Here is a 20,939-nt window from a genome sequence, read left to right as displayed (position 1 = left end):
TTACCGGTCAGCCCCCCCCCTCTCCCCGTTCACGACACAAAGGACGGGCGCTGGGTGCCAAGCTTCACGCGGCGCCAACCTGCACACGCTACCGACACCGAGACAAAAAAAACAAAAAAAAGTGATATCTAACACGAGACGAGGTGAAACAGTCCCAAGTGACAGACTGAACAGGGATCGGTGCAAAACAAAAAAAAACAAAATTTGAAACCCTTCATTTCACTATATAAACTCGATGAATCCATTTTAGGTGTTTTTGTCGGTGTGTGAAACACGAAGGCCTACTTACCACTCAAACACTGAAACACGACAATGCCTTGGTGGGAATGGCTGTTTTTGGACAGACTTGACCGGACCACGGAGACTGAATACAAAGAGGACAACAGTGAGCCAGACATTCTATACAAAGTTGTCCAGACCTCAAAAATATTCTGACATGAGAAAATGTAAAAATGCTTGGTTAAGATGTATTTACTTTTACAAAGACAACTGCCTTCTGTTGTTGTTTTTTGTTTTGTTTTTTGTTTCTTGTATTTTAATTGGACGTTTCAGAGTACAAATTCAGCTAGGTCAGCAGAGAGCTGTGGATGGATATAAGGATTAGCAGGTTACACAAAAGAGGTTATAAAGTGCTTGAGATAAAATGTTTATAAAACCACACACGACACTCCACTTTCACTAGTGGAAAGTTTCTCTGTATCCACGTTGAACTGGTGAAGGTTACCAACTTCAAACTTCAAAGCAAAAAGATACACACACGCACACACACACACACTACATAGTTGAATGCTATTTCAAATTTCACGATGAGGCCTTGACATTATGAAAACACTGCGGGGGTGCTAAAACAACGGCCAGTCACATTATTCATTCGGTTGAATCTCATTTGTGAGTGTGTAATATCCCCTTCTCTTTCAGTGCTCGGAGGGCAATAACAGTAACAGAACGTCCCGATGCCGCAATTTATGTCGATATCGCGGAGACCGCTTAACTGCCGACTCCCATCGACACGTTGCCCTGCAAAACACGAATACATTATTCTACAAAGAATTCTACATTCTGATAATCTGTACTCTTAGAGTAGATTTTAGTCAAGTTGTTGACATGCGCACACAACGTTTGATTAATTTCTAAAGAAAAAGAAAGAAAGAAAAAAAAAGCTTATATTCCCCACGGCGAAAGAAGTTTAAATCGATTGGATGCAGCGTAGCTGTGGGTGTTACCAGACGCCGAATTCACCTTGTGAATAGATGTGGCCGGGCTCCGCTGAGGATCGTTTCCAGTCGTGGCGTACCAATGGCCGCGGTCCTCGGGTTGATTTTGAAAACTTTTGGAGCAGCCTTTTAACCAATCAGCATTGACCACTGAGTGTTGTGCACTGTAACTCACCAAGCTGTAAACAATAGAAATCCCCCCCCCCCCCCCCCCAGTGTGTGCAGAGTGAAACACCGTTACAGTAAATACCCACCCGAAGACTTTTTTTAGACTAAAAAAAATGCGCGCGCACCGCTTTCGCTCCGGCTTCAATTCCTCCGTATTTGCCGGGGTTGCTGCGGCTGTTCGTATCGCTTCGCCGAGCCGTACCACCGCCGACACCGGTGGAGCTGCGTTTAGAAAACAATCGCTCAACATTTAAAAAGGTGATCGCGTGTAGCGACCACGCCGACTGATTCGCCCTTCAGAACCTTAACCGTGTTTCTAGAATTGAATCACCGCCTGGTCGGATGCTCCCGAGTTAACGGGTTGGCGGAGCCAGGCTAAAATGTAACACGATGACGGGGTAATCTCCCGTTTCAACCGTCACTCCACGTGATGAAAAGACACGAACGCAACTCGCACCCTCCACTACTCAAAAGTGAGGTGAAGGCTCGGAGTCTTACACACTCACAAAATGAGATTCGGCCTTTACCCGACACTTGTGTGCAATCTGATATTCACTCCATAGCGGGCTGCTTTATCTACTCTGCCTGCTCCTCCGGACTACTCTCATCATTTTACTATTCCCGTTTCCCTCTTGCTGACATTCTTTATCCCTTTTCAGTTTTTCCACCAAACCTGGTAGGTTTTTCCTCATCATCATCATCATCATCATCATCATCTCTTAGGCTCACATTATTAAAACACTTGACAACAAAACACTGCATTTTATGAGAATGATGGATAAAGCAGTTATTACAGGCCTCTCTGATCCTGCAAGAGGGGTAATAACAAAGGCGGACTCATCAATTCAAGAACAATAGATGGACGGAGGCTATAATTAATGATAAATATTTCATAAAAACAAAGTTACAACAGCTAATAATTTGGGTTTTCAGTAAGAGGGGCATTTGATTTTTAAATATTTAAAATTTTCTACGTTTTGTGGCGTTGACGCAAAACCGATCGCTTCGCCATTCTATTTGTTGATTCCCGGATGGATGACTCGGCTACATATCACTCACTCTCCTGAGTGCCCACGTGGTCCAAAACGTTTATCACTGCTTCTGTAGGCTTTCCAGTAGGTCCTCAATTTTATCCATGCTAGACGATGCAGATATAGATGCCTGCAATTGATTCTGTAAGCTGCTCTGTATCTGCAGACTGGTCTGCATCGGAGTCGGCAGGCTCGTTTCGATGGTTGCCTGTAAACTGGACTGCAGCGCCGTTTGTGTGTTCGTCTGCATTGCATTCTCTAGGCTGGTCTGCATTTGTGCCTGAAGAGTGTTCTGCAAGTTGCCGTGCATGGTGGCTGGCATCGGGGACGCAGCTCGGGCCATGGGCTGATCCAACAGAGGCTGCATGTGACTGGAGTTCTGGGCCTGGCTCTGAGCCGGCAGGGTGGGTCCGGCAGAACTGAGCAGCTGCGACGAGTCTGGGAGGAAGAGAAAAGGCCAATAATCCCTGTAATCAAACGGTTTGTAAAGTATACGCTGCGGCGACTCAGGAAGCATTTGGGCACATAAAAATGGGGTAGCGCATTTACAGTACCGCCGGCTTCAGAAAAACAACAATTTAACAGTTACTTAAAAGATGCAACCTGTAGGATTTAGTGGCATTGAACAATGAGGCTGCTAAATACTAGACTAACTAAATGCCCCTTGCTTCGCCCTCCGCTTCCAAGAAAGTCCCTCTCTGGAGCCAGTGTTTGGTTTGTTCCTTCTGGGCTACAGCAGAAACGTGGTGCTGCAACATGGCCGACTGTGAAAAGAGGACTCGTTTATATAGATAGGAAGTGCTCATTCTGGGGAGACCAAATCACAAAGACTCTTGGTTTCAGTTGATTTTACACTAATGCAAACATAATAATGAATATTATATTGCATTACTGTCAATAGATCCCCATAAATCTTTCACACTGAACCTTTAACTGTGATTCACTGTTTACTGTACTTTAGAGGTGAAGATTACCAAAATCATCTTACCATTCTGGATGCCAAAAACGAACAGGTTGGCTTGTCCTTGTGGAGCCACGCTGCCACCCACGCTTGTTTGGAAAAGCTGCTCCGGGGGCTGCTGACCGGGGCTGGGCACCACACCCACACCACCCTGCACCACAAAGATAGTCGTGCCAGGGGCTGGAGCCTGGTTGTTCAGCTCCTGTGAGCCAATAGTGCTTTGCAGACTGGATAGAGACGTCTGTGGCAAGAACAGCTCCACAGGTTGACTGCTTGGGACGCGGCTGGAGCTTGGGCCCACTTGCATTGGCTGCTGTTCCTGGAATAGACTCTGCTGTTGGTTCTCAGTTGATGTCGAGTTGTTGCCAGAGGAGCTCTGGTCTTGGAAGGACATGGGCTCTGCTGGGTCTGGCTGCTGGATTCCAACGTTAATGCTCCCCATAGGGGAAGGGCCCTGGGTCTGCGTGCTGAAGAGAATCGCTTGGGGAATAGTCTGCGGGTTCAGCTCCGTGGTGCAGAGAAGCAGACCCGCTTGCTGGGGTTGTGAGAGTTGGCTCTGGGGCACAGGGTTGGCCTGTGAGTGATTTGGTATACTTTGGAATATGGAGCCCTGCTGGCCCATCGGCAGCTGTGGTGGCTGTTGTTGGTTCTGCTGTGGAGATTGCTGCTGCTCCATGGGAGTGCTCTGCTGCTGCATTTGGGAAAGCTGAGCTTGGGGTTGGTTCTGAAACATTGCGACTGACTGAGGCTGGCCCGTAGATGTCTCCATGGAGGAGATGAATGTCAGCTGCTGCTGCGGCTGTTGTTGGGGTTGAGGGTTTGGGGACAGGTATAGCGTTGACGCTGTGGACTGCTGCTCCGAGCTCAGACTTCCACTGGTGAGAACAGTCAGTGTATTCTGGAGCAGGGCAGCTTGAACCTGCTGCTGGGAGCCCTGGGTTTCAGCCAGCGGTCTGGGAGACTGGAAGAGTTGTTGTGGGGGAGATGTGTGGGATGGAGGCTGTGTTGGGAAGCTGGTCTGGATGGTAAGCAGTTCCCCAGCCTGTTGAAGGAGGGAGACCGGTTGCTGTACTTGGGGGGAGGAGTGGATCTGGGGCTGGAGCAGCTCCGCCTGAAGGTGCTCCAACACCTGCTGTTCTTGGAGTTGCTGTTGCTGTTGTAGGTTGCTCAGTGCTTGACTTTGCTGCTGCTGTTGCAGTTGATGCTGTTGTAAATTGCTAAGGATTTGATTCTGCTGTTGCTGATCCTGCAGTTGGATATTGTTAAGCACTTGCTGTTGCTGATTTTGCTGCATCTGTTGTTGCTGCTGTTGAATATTCTCCATGATTTGCTGTTGCTGCAGTTGCTGTTGGTCTGGCGGCTGTAATATAAGTTGTTGTTGGATCTGCATGTTGCTGAGGACTTGCTGCTGTTGTTGCTGTAAGTGTTGGTGCTGTTGTTGGTGCTGAAGGTTTCCAAGGATTTGTTGCTGTTGCTGCAGTTGCTGATGTTGTTGAAACTGCTGCTGGATCTGTTGTTGTTGTTGTTGCTGCTGCTGCTGCTGTTGTTGTTGTATCTGCTGTTGCTGTTGTAGCTGTAGCTGTTGCTGTGCAGATAGCGTATTGTCTGTAGTTCCCAATCTAAGGCTGTTCATGTTCTCCTGGACATGCTGCTGAAGGGAGTCTGCAGAGGGTGTGGGGCTGTACAGCACAGAGTTCAGCTGCTGCTGCTGCTGCTGCTGCTGCTGGGCAACAGCTGCTTCCAACACCTGCTGTAGTGTGGTGTTACCTCCAGCCTGAAGCTCTCTTACTGCCCTCTCCAGTTGGGCCACTCCTTCCTGTGGGAACAGAGGAACCTGTGACTGTTGTGGCTGTTGCTGAGGGGGAGCTGCTATCTGGGGCATGGCCACAACCACGACCCCTCCACTGTTATTAGAACTGTCAGGAGGCAAGCTTTCCTGAGGGTCTCTGAGGAATTGCTGAGGGACCTCTGGTGTCACTGGCGGAATTGTGGTGTCTCCTGCCACTGGAAAGGAGGTTGTGGGGGCAATGTCTTGCTTCTGTATGTTGCTGAGGGTCTCCAGGCTAGGGAAGACAGGTGGAACCTGGGGAAGCTCCACATCTTCAGGTTGTAGGGGCATTGGGCTTTGAAAGGTCTCACCACCTGGATGAGGACTAGAGCTGAGCTCCAGGGTCTGCTGCACTGCGATGAGAGGGTCAGGGGCAGGCTACGAAAAGAAGGGAAGCAAAAATGTTACCAAGTGCATTTCTCAAATAGATATTTTGATTTGTCTTTTTTGAAAATGGATGGTATCTCACTTTGAAGACGTCTGTGGGTGGTGGATTGCTAGACACTTCCATTGGTGTGTCCTCTTGACGTTTGGAGGGCTGGCCAGAGCAGTCAGTTTGCTCAGATGACATAGATTTGATCTGGCCATCAAATATACAGGTTTTGACCAGGGAGGGCCCCTCTGTTTTAACTGTCCGGACGTTTGAGTTATCAGCTGGGGACAAGAGTGGAAACACAGGACAGCTGTGACTGTGAGAAGACAACGCATCTGTTTCAAGTTTATACCTCAAGCTCAAGTATAGACTAGTTATACAGAGTACCTATACCAAACTATACCTTCAAAGAGTGGCCCTACCAGCTGAAGACTTTAAATTAGCTAAAAACGAAGAAAAAGCCACAAGCCTCCGATTCCATGAAATATATTTCACTGAAGGAAATCTCCAGTAAAGTCTTGTAGCATTCTGAGCACATATTAAGCGACTTTCATTTGACCCCAACATCTTTGCTTTCACCGTCAGTGTAAATGTGTTGAATTCCATCATGTCGCAGCAGTAATGGCAGCAGAGATTGTGAGTGCAACACTTTAATCAGCAGCTGGATTTGTCGATAAAATGTATTGACTTCTATGGGTGTATTGTCATTTAAGTTTCTGTTACAAGTCATTGATGAATTCTGGAAATCTTTAAATGCATCTGCAAGTGAAAAAAAGTCAAGATGTTGATTTATAAAGCCATCGTCGGTAGGTAATATTTTATGCATATGGTCACAGTATCTTAAAAATGGTATTACGTTAACCGTTTCTACACTTCTTATGACATAGCCGATTAAGAGGGCTCCTCTCAATTCAAAAGAGAATAACCCCATGAACATTTTTAAATATGCTCTGTGCAAGAGCTAGTTTGTGTACCTGAGTCTGGAGTGTAGGTAAAGGGCTGAGCGTCATGTGATCTACCAGCGTTGGTCATCACAAAGATTCCCACAGAAACGGGAGAAGTGACTGACTGGTTGTGGAACGGAGGGACCGCTACTATCAGATGATTCTGGAAAACATTAGAGATTACATTTTCAGTCAAATCTCAGGAACAGTAAGGCCAGTGAAAGCAGGCAGGTCTGATACAGCAGTTCATGTTATGTTATTCACTTGCATTTACCTGATGGAATAGGTCCATGTCAATCTTTGCCTCGGCTCGCCAGGAATTATCATCTACAAATTTAACAACAAACATTGTTTATCTTTCCATCCATCAGGGGTTTACACGCAAAAACAAGGACAACACTGATAACATCAATCTGGATTCAACACCTGCAATGTTCTCCTGAAAAATAACTTTGGTTCCTTTGAGGAAGTTCTTTCCGATGATGAAAACCTCCTCTCCTCCTCTCACTGAACAACTGTGAAGACTCTTTTTCAGGATCTCTGGCACTCCTGCTGGCTGGGCTGGAGAATGACAGAAGAGTCAATCAGTCAGAACTCGCATGACATCTGGGTTAGTGTTTGTATAAGGTCATTTGAAACAGAAACAGAAGTTCTACGAACTGATGAGACAAAATAGAATTTTGTGACTTTTATAGGAAACGCTTTGATAAAAACGAAACACCGCAAATCAGAAGTAACACAAAATCCCCGTCATTCTGCCGTGGGGGGCCCGGTTGTTACCCGTGTAGCATTTCTACTTGATTTTGAATTCATGTTGAGTCTTAAGTTACTCACTGCAGAGGATGGGCGATGAGGGGACCTGTAAAGTAAGGACTGATCCATCAGGTTGGGGGATGTTGACCCTGAAGGCCAACCTGGCACGTGTGCTCTTCTTTTTGGATCCTGCCACACCAATACGGGCCTCCACATCTGCATTACGCAGCTTCAAAATTCCCACGCAGTCCACCCTATAGAAACAAGACAGCACGGGGAAGGAGGAAATAAATATACAAAAGCACAACGTGTAGTCCTTCGACATCAACACTGTAAAAATGACCAGCTCTTTAATTATCCATGAAAAATTAAGCTTACGCGAGTGTCATGTCATTGCTGGGCTCCAGAGAGATCTCGATAACAGTGGTGCCCTCGATGTCCACCTCCTTGCAGGCAGTGGTGTTGCGTCCTGTCACTCTGCACGCCTGGTAGAAACCGTGAGGCTTCACTCTGCCTGCATCATTCGCTACAAACACCTGCAGCACAACTGGTTCACTGACGCCCTCCAACTGTGGGCAGGGGAAAAAAATGTATGAACAGCTTGACCGTCACAAATATTAGAAAACATGACACGATTACCGATAAAACTAGTTTTAAGCCCAGTAATAGACAAAGAAGCATCCATATCTAGTAATGAGTATGTACAAAAACAACATGCACACTCATAAGTTTAATGTAATGCATTAAAAGAGCCAGGTCGATTTACTCCGTGAATGGATCTCATGATACATAAGGATGAGAAATTTATGACATTCATTTGTTCGACAATAAACGTTCTAGAATTTCTTTCCAGTTGATATATATATATATATATTTTTTTTTTTTTACTGTGATTTTACTGCTTTCCTGTATCTATAAATGCTGCTGTAGCAAAAAAAAAAAAAATTCCCCTTGGGGATTAATAAAGTAACTACCTACCTACCTACCTTGATATCAAACAGTACATGTGCACTGATGAATTTCAGGTTCATTTCATTGACTGCTTCATAGTTTAAACACAGTAGAACCACAGTCTCAATTTAATCAGTCGTGGGATAAGTGCCTTATCATTGAATATAAGGCATGCGCTATTCCCTATTTGGGTTTATCAGCAACAGGTAAAGATAGGTTTTCAAGTGTTGCTCTCTGAATATTGGCATTGGTATTGTAAAAACAAGCTTTTGATGTAACTCGGAAGAAATTTGCTTACGGGTAGTGGTTGGAATGAATAATTGTGGTGTGTCTGCACTGGCATGATATTCTCTTGTCGCGCACAGAACTCCACACTCAGTGCTCTGTATATATTTGGCCGTATTCAGCTTTACCACCTCAGGTGTTGATATCCCCCCCCCGTGTTAAGAAGCGCAGCTGGTGGCATTTGCAGTCAAACCTTGACAGTGGGGAATCCCTGCTGTGTGCGATCTTTGACAGAACCTCTGCTGCCCTCGGTCAGATAGCGAGCTCTGTGCTGGGTCTCTGGCTGCACCAGGATCTTTAACTCCTTCCCATCACTCCTCTGGGGGAACTGAGTACACAGTGACCCACCTTTCACTGCAGTCCCTGACTCATGAGAGCTGCAGGGCAACAAAAATGACAATGACATTAGTATGACATCCAGAGATGGAATCACCCCAGACAAAATCAAATGAAATGACCTTTACAGTATCCCTACAGGGGGGCAGAGGTACTCTGATTAAAAGTGACAGAATTTGCGTTGGACAATGGTCACCCCACCTGGCCATGGGACTCGTCTTGTCAGTGCCCAGCTGGGATAGGACAAAGTGAGGGGCCTTGGCGCTGTCAGCATCGAACACATCCATGCTGTCCTCTGGAGGAGCAGGCTTGGGGCCAGGCCGCTGGCGAGGGGTGCGTTTTCTAGACTTCCGTGGTACCTCTGTGTTGTCGTTGTAGGAGATGGAGCTGATCAAGCTGAAGTTGGAGACGGAATCATCAGCCCACATGCTGCTGCTATGCTCCGAGTCTGGACCTGGTGCACCCGATGCGGTGGGTTCCTCTTGGCAAGACATCTGACTCTCATCAAATAGGTCCTCAGGTGGCGGGGATATGCTCAACACAGGCCGTCGCTTTGATGGGGTGTTTTGAGGCTGCTGGACTCCTAGCCCTGACATCACTCCTGACCCTATATCTCCTGCTGCGGTTACTGCTCCACTGTTGCCTCTGCTGGGGGCAGATACGCCACCCTCCATACCTTGCATCTCTGAAGCTCCAGCTCCATCCCCTCCGGTGGAGTGGAGATGCTGGGCAACCTTGAGGTGGTCTGAGGATGAGGTAGAGGGGCCAGTGGATGGAACTCCCATGGCCAGGGAGGATGAGGCGGAGGGGCTGGAGGTGGAAGAGGTGGCATCTGTAGTAGTATATACAGATAAAGAAGTTAGGACAGATGTTCAGCACAGAGCAGGCTAGCAGTCCCATTCAAGCAGCTGAATTTGTGCATGATTTGTATTGATTTCCCCTCTTCCCAACTCTAATTTCATCAGTATGTGGGTTATATGCTCTCACTGTGCATGCGAGAGATGTCAAGCATTGATCAAATGTTCTGAAGTTAAAGTTGAGAAGGGTACTATAGGTCCCACAATGTTTTGATTCCTACAAAACCTCTCAATTAAAATCAATGTGACAAAACTGACATGCTTTGTTTACAAAAACAAAAGCAAGCTACAAATTGTTACATACACATTGCCAGAAAGAAACATAACAAAATCTGGTCAAACTTTCTTGTACAGCCAAATTTGCAAGCTGAGAATGTGGCGCCAAATTAAATTTGCCAGGGTTACAGTACAGTTTGTGCAATGTGCATTCAGTAGTAAACAGTAGTTTGCGCATGCCAATTGGAAGATTTGGTTGGGACTGAGCGTAGCCATGGAGACAGAATAAACAAGCCTCTGACCTATGGAGCAGTGAACTGCAGACCATTTTATATGCAGACACTCCCTGCCTCAGAGGGAACTTCCTGCAATAAAAACGAGACAGCCAATGAGCAACAAGAGAGCTGATCATTCAAGACTCAACTTCTGTCAATCAGTAAATTGGATGAGTTAATATACTGAAGGAAGGAGTAACTTTTGAAGTTCATTATTTCTAGACACTTTGAAGCACGTGTATTTGGTTAATGATGATCTGAAGGACATTACAGTAGTCATGCTTTTGATCAGCACTGCTTAGGGCCTGCTGAGTCACACAGGACAGGGAAAAGGTAGCGTTAACAAAAGCGCTCTCTCCAACATGACTTGTTGACCAGTTAGTTCGCTCTTTAGATGAAACTCAAGACTAGAATCTCTTACAGTTATAGCTGATGCTGGCTGCCGTGAACCATGATCCAAGATCAGACCACATTTCGTTTGCTAAATGATATTTAAAAAGACAGTCCAACGATTGCTAGGGGCAACTTCACTCTTTCATGAAGAGACAGAACCTTCGTAATCACTGAAAATGTCAGCTTCTTTGAAACATGGCGGTCGATTAATCATTTAGCTGCAAGCTCAAACAGACGACCTTCTGTTGTATAAGTGTGTATTGAAGTATGTGTGAATTAGAAATGAGCGCTGGCTGCTTCTGCTTTAAGCCCTTGTTAAGGCCTTCTAAAACCACACCATGCTATACTGACATCCTCAGAGAGACGTGCTGCATCAAATGAGATAAGGTGTTCTCGTTGTTTTATAAAAAAAAAAAAGAAGAAAGAAAAGTATGTTGTGTTATGCGACACATCATATCATGATACAATATAATGTGGTAACACAGGCGATGTCGGAGATGACTGCTTAAGCCGAAGGACGGTATCTGGATCAGCATCATCTCTAAAGCTGGACCAGCCTGATTTTAGCTGCCTAAAAAGCCACGTGCCAAAAAAAAAACATTAAGCACAAGCATCAAAAAAAAAAAAAGAGAGAAAAAAAGAGAGGAAAAAAAAAAGAGTGAAATGATAAAAAACAAGCTATGTTAGCATGCTGTTAATGCAAACTCAGCATTTCTGGAGCTGTTATTCAGAGGAATCCTGTCCAGTAAATACAGACCAAGACTATTCTTGCAAAGAGAAAGTTAAATCACAGTCACTGACACTAGCATTGGATGGGTTAGGTAGATATTAACTGAGCTTTGTGTGAAATGAAACCTAATGATTTATAAAAAAAAAAAAAACAAAAAAAAAACCACTTTTCTTTTTTATCTCTTTTTTTCACTTCAGTTGTATAAAGTGAACTGGTTGGGTGATGAGCTGCAGGTACTCGTTGGAGTTGCAGTTTGGGTGAATATCAAAGTCCAAACACAGAGAGTCAAGGTAAGCAGTGCCTCTTCCCATGCTGCTGCCTGGATTATAACATGTAGTGTATGTCACACTAAAGTGTCTAACGTGGTCACCAAACAGTGACAGTGTCAAGGAAGCTAACGGACCGGCCCATCAACACAACAAGATTGATTCTTTACAATAATGGATAAACTAACGGTTCCTAATTCAGCTCAAGTCCAGTTGGGCTTTAACACTCGGCCCCCACCCTTCATTCAGTACCACTGTGTGTAGAACAAGGAAACCCGCCAATATATCAAAGTGAAATATAAAAAAAACATCTAATATAATGTGAGCAGTATTGAAATACTTTTGATTTAAAAATAAATACTATACTAGTGTATGATCTCTTTTCATCACAAATATTGCCTCAGGATCAGATGAAAGGGTGAAGTTGCCCCCAGACATTCATACAAGGCCATATCAGTTTCGTCACCCCTGCTGACTTGGGGAATAGTTTGTTCTGGAGAAACTGATCCCAGATCATGGTGTTCATAAGCTGGGCAGGTAGCTCACCTGAGGCCAGGGCTGCAGAGGGCGGAGGTCCCGCCTCTCCCCCACTCTTCTGGCTCATGGTGGGTGGGTCTGTCTCGGTGGACGGCGGCTGGAGCTGGAGCTCTTTTGGGAGGAGGTCATATACTGACTCTGCCATGGATGAACAGGAGAAGATAAATTAGTTTCTGAAAAACATAGATGAGATTATTGTTACTTTATTATTATTGCAGGACCAAGTAGCTACAAACAATTCACATCCTCTCCTCTCAGGTGGAGATACTTCTAAGCAGGCCCCCCTAACATCTGTTCAGGAATAGTGGGACCAGCTCAAATTAGCTACCATCATGGCAGAATTGCAAAACAACATCTGCCTCTGCTGTTAGTTTACACAAACTGGTGCAGTCACAGTTTAACCCTTTAAATACCAAGCATACAGTACTATTAACTTACGATGCACAATACAGGACGACAAGGGTCGCATAAGGCTGCTTGCTTCTATCTGGGCCTAAAATGAAAGCTAATGCAGCACTGCCTTGAAATGCAATACAACTACAACTGATGTAGTCAATAAAGTTTTACATTTTTTTCCACAAAAAGTAATTGAGTTAACAGTCAATTTCACTTCCACTATTGCAATCCTGTTGGAAATAACAGAACCACTACTATGTATCACTCAAGTTGCTTGTTATTTCCACCCGAGTCTCATGACCAGAAATCCTCCCACATCGCCAAAAGAATTCTGCAGTCAACATTAATACAACACACGGTATCTTATGACAAACTAAATTAGCCTCCCTTGGCGTTGAGTGTAATAAAACCCAGAGACGTGGCGATATTTGATGGCCCATGATTCCCCAAAGACATAACGAACCACTGCAGCCACACTGGAATAAACCATATTTGATGGCAGATAAACACGTGATTAGATACTCTGGTTGCTAAGAAACAGACACCTATCAACACCCGGACAGGGATATTTCAGCTGTGCATCGGCAGTGCCCAGCATGTGTAGTAGTCATCTGACACTTGGCTATGACTCGGCACCAGCAGAATGATGAAGCTGACAAGACACACGATCTCACACTTCTGTGACGTCGACGATGCTGCCGAGGGAGCGGCAACACAACGTCACCAGAGTTCACACAAAGAACCACACACCGCACAGCAGTTCGACACAGACAGCACTGAGATGGAAGCACACTCCATGTTCTTTTGCTTATTCGCTGGCCTACGTCTTAAAGGAATATTGGCTTTAAAAATACAACAAAACTTTCTATCGATTGCAGTAGATCCTGTTGCAGCACAAACACATCTCCCAAGTGCCAGTGTCCCACGCAGGTAGAAAACTAAAGTATCTTTCAGTGACGAGAGTATTGTCAATAACCGTCTCATTTTCTGTGAACTATCCCTTTAAACCAAACACATCAACTCGGTGTATTTACACAGCTTTTAAAAATAAGTTTAGCAAAGAAAACCATCTCCATAAATCTGGATGTCTTGGACAAAGGCTTATATAATAAACTTTAATGTGGCCTTAAAGCAAACTTCAAAGTGTGCATGAGCCTCACAATATCCCTCTATCTTCGTCTGTTGTTCTTTGTGCGAAGAAAGTGAGTCTTTGTTGCTGGCTGTATTACAGACTGGCTGGAAACCCGACATGACCTCAGTCGTTTTCACACAGGAGAGGCGTGTATGATGTAGGTCTACTGAATACGTGTTCAAAACTGCATAGGACCTACAGCAGCAAGTCACATATGAACAAATGTTATGACTCGCACTGCATACATCAGTAGGAACACGACATCCTACTGCCGAACAGCAGAGGCACATTACATCATACAGAATAACGAACAGAAAAGACTGTTCACCGAGCTGAGCATCTTCTGTCCCAGACTGGTAGGAGTGTCACGAAGTCAGGTTGGATGACATGTATTGACCCGATCAAAATGAGTCAACAGTGGGTTAAAGCGTGTCACTGTGCTCAGTGCGCTGGTCTGAATGGGGCATAAATCATTCGCTCTCCCCGAGTGCTCGCAGGTTGCAGAGCACTCCAGAACAACAACAGAAAATCAGTAAACTGTAAAAAAAATTAAATAAATAAAAAAAGCTCATTGTTCATGTGTGTTTCATCAAGACAAAGGCACTCATCAGTAAAGCTATTCATAAATATAACAGTGGAGGTAAATTGTTGTTGATCAGAAATAAACTTTGTACATAAACTCTTTAGTCCAGTGGAGCAGAAGGTTCATCAAACTGAAAATCTGAATAATGAAATTCAGAGCTTTACAAATGTACCAACCTAAAAAAAAAATTACAAAAGTGATGTTAAGGCATCAAGGATTTGATTATGATGGGAAACCTACAGAAAGGATTTTTATAAGATCAGAGGCATTTTCTAGTGTCAGTAAAGAAAAATAACTCCCACAAAGTTTATCATCCATAAAAGTCAATATCAATGATGTCAATATTGTTTTTCTACCCCACATTCAGTATATGTGTTTTCATGCGCACAAATGTTTAGTATAGTTGTATATAATATTTACTCAAATGATCTTAAACATATATGATGGATAATCAGTGCTCACACAAATTCATTATCACACTGATGCTCGGTCAGTGTCTTTATTTGAGTGTGCCAATGCCTCGTCTGGATTGTATTCAATGTTTTGGTTACACTGATCAGCCAAACCCTGGGAGGGAGCAGCATGCAAAACACTGTCTGTATATATGTATACAGACTGTGTGCTGTAGCCTGTGCAAGAGGAGAATTCAGGAAAAATAATCAACAGAAATAATCACCAGGGCAGCAATTAAACACTTTCATTATTTTCATTTTCACGATAATGACAGTAAATAGTGAAAAATGGTGGTTTTGATTTCCCACAGACCAGTGATGTCTTCAAATGTCTTGATTTGTCAACCAGTTCAAACTCCAAAGACATGTAGTGTACCATCAAATATATATATAAAAAAAGAGGCATTGAAACTAGAAATATTCGACATCTTTGCTCTGAAAAATGAGGAAAATTATTTGGTTATCAAAAGTGTTACAGATAATTTTTCTGCCAACAGCAGCTCTAATTATTAACAAGGCTTTGCCTACACTCAGTTTATCAAAACAATACTTCAGAGAACGCACTGAATACAAACAAGTTTCTACAAACATGTTTGAGCCCGAGGGAGGAAGCCCAAAGTTGTTGTCATACAGCTGCACAGAGAACAAACAACCGTAACAACAGCACACAAGGAGAAGTTGAAGGTTTCTGATATTCCATTTTAACGTTACATCATGTTTGAGACTCTAACTTGAAGTATGTTTATTTGTTTTCTCATACTTTGTGGACAGAATAAGGACCTTCTTCAGGGGTACTTACAGTACACAACACAGAGTATCCAAAAACACAGAATCTTGGAGAAGTGGCCTTACTTTGAAATGTAAGCATTTTAATCTAATTATCTCCTTGTGTGATTAAGAGAGTCTTAAGACTTACATAACAAGAGAACATACTATAATCCTGACTCTCAGATGAGCTTCAGTTGAAAAGAAGTTTAACTCCCCCTTCTGTTCCCAAGAGAATTCTGGACACTGGTAGTGTTCCTGGAAAGGATTTTGGTGTTTGTCTCAAATGGCATTTCAGAAATCTAATGATATATGTATAAATTTATATACGCAGATCTACAAGCTGGTCAGAGTGTGCCTAGAAAGAGGGCCGGAATAGACTCGCCAGCCAGGCGGTGGAATGACTTTAACCTACACTTAGAACAATTAAATTACATCATCTCATAGTTATGCACTGCTCACATTACACATGCTTTAAAGGTTTTGCCAAATGGCAAGGCCACTAGTCCATTTTTATTCTTTGCAGCTGGCTTGGGGCTAAGAAGGGGGATGAAAGATGAATTGACAATTCATGAGGGCCATGTTTTTGTTGCAAATAAAAAAATATGCAGACCAAGAATGCATCTCAGTGCCCAACAATAGCTGCTTCAATTACACTCTTGAACACATAACGATATGCTGAAGCCAGAGAGCAGACAAAGGAGCAACTCACTGCACTCCAACCACAAAGAATGCCATTTTTGGCCCTTTACACCAACTCCATTTACCTTGAAACTGAAATTAATCAAAGGAATGGCTACAAACTGTATTTGATTTTCTTTTAGTCTCGTTTTTTTTGTGCCTGTTTTTGCTAATGCGCATTAGGTGCATAAACTAATCTCAACTCAAATCTAAACAAATGTAGTGTACATCGCCCCCAAAGATACATTAATGGTAGCCCCCAGCTTGTGCCCTTGATGTACTGGCATATATTTGAGTCACACAACCAACCTTTGATTTTAACCAGTAATACTTGAATAACCCAGAAAAACACTTACAGTTGTTGAAGATTCCAACCGTTTCAATTTCCAAATTGCACCTTTGTTTCCAAATGAAAACAAAGATGGCAGCCTGACAGCTACCTGCACAGAAAACACAGTTGCAACTTGGGAAACAGTCTATAATCTTTATCAGCCTTTAAAGATTGTGGTATGGAGGACCAAAACAAAAACAAAAAAAGAAAGAAAGAAAGGAATATTTGTTATTTTTGGCAGTTTCTGTCCTCCATTGTATATAAAAAAAAAATCGGATAAAAAACTATGGGTTGCTTTATGGTCCACATGTATACTAACACATGAGGGGCTCCAACTGCTGCGGCAGTAATGCATCCCATATGTATTTTGACCTATCTAAAACAAGTTTTGAGGTTGTCAACCTAGTTTGAAAATAACCAGTTATAAAAGGCGCACTGAACAAGCAAACACAAACCGACATGCACGCATCATTTAAAGTCATGAGGCGGTCTGCTTTTAAAGGATTATATCTAGGAGGAGCTGTCATTTTTTCTCGTATGTCTTAGGTGACTGACAGTGAACAGAGCCTAACAGATGCAGTCACAGATATGAATAGACTCAATTCTGGCACCGCAAGGAACAAAAATAAACTCAGGTTTCATATTTACCATGATGAATTCCAGGCTTCACCCAGCTATTCTCAAAATGTAAAATTTCCTGAAACTACCGTGACGTCTTCAATGCAATATACAGCAACCACAGAGTTTATCACTGGCACGGCCATTAGCCCAGCTCTCTTGGGGTCATCTGGCTTCGCTGAGCCAAACATTGGCTGTCGTGGACAACCGGCATCATGAAGCTAATTGCCAATGGCTCAGCTGGTTAGCGCCTGGCTCTGTTTACTACTTATGAGGCTACGAGCGTGTTTATGTGAAAGAAGTGACATCGTCAGAACCATGATTGAAGTACTTAACATGATACGAGATAAAATGGTGATGCCTGCTGGTAAATTTTGACACAGCAAAAAGTACTCCACCTGGTGAAATGTAAACGATATGATTACAGAACTAGAATAGAATAAGATATAAAAACTATAATTTGAAAATATCAAAGTAAGGATAAGGATGTAAATAGTTGCAGAAAGTATTAAAAAAAGAAAAAGTCTTTCAAATAAGAGAACATATTTTTGCTGTTTTATCTGTTGAACAAACTATTACAAATATGTCATGCGCATAAAATAGTTACAAGTAATGTTAGGTTGTTTCGGCTCCTAATCAGAGAACACAGGACAGACAAGGTCTATCTGATGAAATGGTGCATCTATAATTATGGGAAATATTAGACAATGAGTGCATTACTTTTATAATAAAAGCATTTCGTTTTTATTTCTAATTATCATCAAAAAGTCTCCTCATGATGTTCTGAGTTGCAGTGATGAAACAAGACAGTATAAGCACGGACACTGTCAGAAATCCAGGAAGTAAATATTCTTTGGGCAAATATAAAGTACCTATTATTTTCATGTAGTTTTTTATGTAATATACTATCCCTACATTTGTTGGGAGCTTTTTTTTTAAAACCAGGTTGACACATGGAACAGCAAAGCAATTCAAATGATCTCTAAAAATATCTGTGGCTCTGTATGATTTGTCACTTTACTACAAACTGTTTCGCCCCAGCCAGGGACCAGTAGGAATAATAACGGGATATCTGGGGATCTGATTGGGCTGTTACCATGGTGATCCAGAGCCGTTAAAAGGAAGTCACCTTCAGGATACCAGAAAACCAGAGGTAATCCCAAATAGCCAGATAATCCGCACGCCGCACTTCTTGCTACATGTTAGTGTTTCTATGGCTCACTTTCCGGTTCACCATTTGGAGCCAGAAAAAAACCACGACCAACTAAACTGATGTAATTATTCTGGCAGCCCAACCGGTCGTCTCCTCTCACACTTACAGTACGACACACTGTACACAAGGTCTCCCACTCGATCTTTGACGAGCATGTCCGCTACCTTGACCCAAACACGAGCGAGCACATACCCCAATTACCGAGATATAAATAAACACTCATCTTGTGATACAGGGTGACCATATGGCAGTCTCAACTGAGCATTTCAGGGTCACAGAGCAAAGCTTTCTGTTTGGCTCATGAGCACCCTTATACATAGCAGCCAGACAGATGTGAGACCAGCAGGCGAGTTAAGACTGTTAGGTCAGTACCCACTGGTGTTCAAAATGTGGATTAAAATTTAAGACAAGGTGGTCCAACTGCAGGGGGAGGAGGGGAAGCAATGTGGAGCCACCAACATATTAAGAAAATGCAAAATCCACACATCTCAGGTTGCGTTTCCACTTTTTAAAGAGCGGCGAGCAACATACAAGCCTTGCTCATAAATAAGCCACAACCGTGATAGCTGCCAGTGTCGAGTAGCACATTCAGACACAGTTTCTTTACACATGAAGCAGACACACTTGTAAATAGATATGGAATTGATCTGGAGCCAAAGTGCAGCCAAAAAAAAAAAAAAAAAAGCCTTTACACGTCTACAGACCCCCAAGCTTCACGACATGAGTTAACGTTGTTGGTCGCAGATGATGCAGCAACACCTTCCTAATAATAACATAACAGTTGGCTGACACGTGTGCAGCGGAATCAGAGATGCAATTTGGCACTGGAGGGCCCCTCTCTCTCTTTTTTTTTTTTTTTTTTTAATCCCTGACAGGCAGGATAGTATGCTGCGAGCTTTGAAGTGCCAAATAACTGCATACTTCCAGTGAAACCAGAGACCGTGAGGAGGATAACTCCTGGCTCAGGTCAGCCATGCACTACTTCTTTTTGTCCTTGCGATATTGTGTGCACACCTCTGCAGAATCCGACCGACATTTAAGTACGTTTAAACCACTTAGAAATGTGGTGGCTGGAGGAGCAAGGAGGAGGAGGGAGGAGGAGGAAGGAGGAGGAGGACAACCACACGTAGTTAGCTCATTTATGCATCTTAACATGATACCGGCCATCAGCCTAAAATGACCCGATTTTTTTAAAAATCACACTCATCACGATCGAACCTATTACCGTGATGATTAGTCGTGTAAGCCCAGCCTGCCACGCTTCCTCTACGCATGCGACACGGACCACTAACTAACCAGCCGGGTAGCCCAGTCAGTCGCCCCAATGCACACACACACACAAAAAAAAAAAAAAAAAAAAAAAAAAGCCAAATGCAGCCAACTAACTATGCTAAGCTAGTCTGGCTAACAGCAGGGGGAAAAAAAAAAAAGAAGAAGCTAACCGCTGCCTAGCTAGCACCTTCACATGAGCTATCGAGACGAATCGTATCACTTCCTGTCAAACAAGGACACAACGGATCAGCGGTAAACCTTTCTTTAGTCAAATCTTACCTTTAGAGTATAGAGATTTAGGGGAATTGAGGTCGATATCCGAGCTAAGGAGGGATATAAAATCAGAGGGCATCGCAGCGCTTCATCGAGGGGAGGAGAAGCGGACACTCTTTAGTGGAAACGGAGTCGGCTGCTCGGAGCCAATAAATATAACGTTGTTTTTTTTTTTTTTTTTTTTTATCAAGCGGAATGTTTTAATATACAGAGTATAACATCGAAACACTCTTAAGTCGGCAAAAGCAAAACTTTCAATTCAAAAAAAAAAAAAAAAACCCCGTTATCTAGCACGTCTCACGTTGGTTGTGTGTGTGTGTGTCTCCGCTGAGAGGAGACACGTTTCGTGCTACGTCGAGACGAACACACACACACACACACACACACACACAACTCGACCACGGTTGGTCGGCCCGCCGCCTGGCCCCGCCTCTTTCTCGGAGGCGCGTGCGCAGTGGCGCGCCGTTCAGCGCACAGCGAGGTTTTCCTTCCAAGTCGTAGAGGAGAGTATAAATGTCGTGATATTGCTTGATTTTTGTTTTTCTTTGTTTTAGGTCGCGCACACAGATTAGGACACCAGTTGAATCAGTTCCAGGCGACTCGGAGAGAGATTTATCCTCGTTTTTTTTTTATTTTATTTTTTTATTTTTTTTTATTAAAGCCCTGTTCTTCATTGACTGTGTTTCTTGGTTTGTTTGTATATAATATATATAGATATATAATGTACTGTATATACTGTGCATTTTATATTTTTTTACTGCTATTTACTGCTATTTTATTGCTTTTCTATTATTCTATTATTTTATTTTATTCTATTATTTCTATTATTATCTTATTGCTTCTGTATGCTGCTGTAGCGAAAAAAATTTCCCCTCGGGGATTAATAAAGTAAATACCTACCTACCTGCCTACCTACCTTCTGTCTATTCTATAATAGGTTAGCTATATTCAGTGGGGGACTGTAACTAAGTAGGCTACATTTACTTAGGGAGCATACTGTAGGTTACATCAGTGCAAACTTGAGGTACTAGTATTTCCGTTGTTATTAATATTATAGCCCTCTTGTTTTAGCTGGAAAATGCATCGTTACAAAGCTGAATACAGA

The 20,939-nt window shown here is 43.3% G+C and overlaps 1 protein-coding gene across 2 annotated transcripts; it reads right to left on the bottom strand.

Moving 5' to 3' along the window:
- Nucleotides 1-1,429: 1,429 nt before the first annotated feature.
- nfat5a (nuclear factor of activated T cells 5a) lies at nt 1,430-20,090 on the bottom strand. 2 transcript variants are annotated; one of them, XM_069162106.1, is made up of 12 exons: nt 19,841-20,090; nt 12,128-12,256; nt 9,046-9,676; nt 8,702-8,885; nt 7,651-7,841; nt 7,354-7,526; nt 6,946-7,080; nt 6,794-6,846; nt 6,550-6,682; nt 5,672-5,856; nt 3,402-5,580; nt 1,430-2,851 (listed from the first exon to the last, which is right to left on the bottom strand). In XM_069162106.1, exons 1-12 carry the CDS (start codon nt 19,911-19,913, stop codon nt 2,475-2,477), a joined length of 4,443 nt encoding a protein of 1,480 aa, XP_069018207.1. In that variant the 5' UTR covers nt 19,914-20,090; the 3' UTR covers nt 1,430-2,474. The 2 variants fall into 2 exon arrangements, with proteins under 2 accessions (XP_069018207.1, XP_069018208.1); XM_069162107.1 differs by lacking the exons at nt 12,128-12,256; nt 19,841-20,090 and adding an exon at nt 10,220-10,278.
- Between the last annotated feature and the right edge of the window lie 849 nt (nt 20,091-20,939).

This window comes from Embiotoca jacksoni, unplaced genomic scaffold (genome assembly GCF_022577435.1).
Source record: "Embiotoca jacksoni isolate LCO1_2020_lvr unplaced genomic scaffold, fEmbJac1.0.p SCAF_3, whole genome shotgun sequence".
Lineage (NCBI taxonomy): Eukaryota > Metazoa > Chordata > Actinopteri > Embiotocidae > Embiotoca > Embiotoca jacksoni.
This window is presented reverse-complemented; position numbering and strand designations above follow the sequence as displayed.

Coding starts and splice junctions, on each gene's coding strand:
- nfat5a (XM_069162106.1), bottom strand. CDS start 19,913: ATGCCCTCTGATTTTATATCCCTCCTTAGCTCGGATATCGACCTCAAT. Junction 6,847..6,945: donor TTTTCAGGAGAACATTGCAG/GTGTTGAATCCA, acceptor TTAAATTTGTAG/ATGATAATTCCTGGCGAGCC. Junction 5,857..6,549: donor TACCTACACTCCAGACTCAG/GTACACAAACTA, acceptor TCTTGTCCCCAG/CTGATAACTCAAACGTCCGG.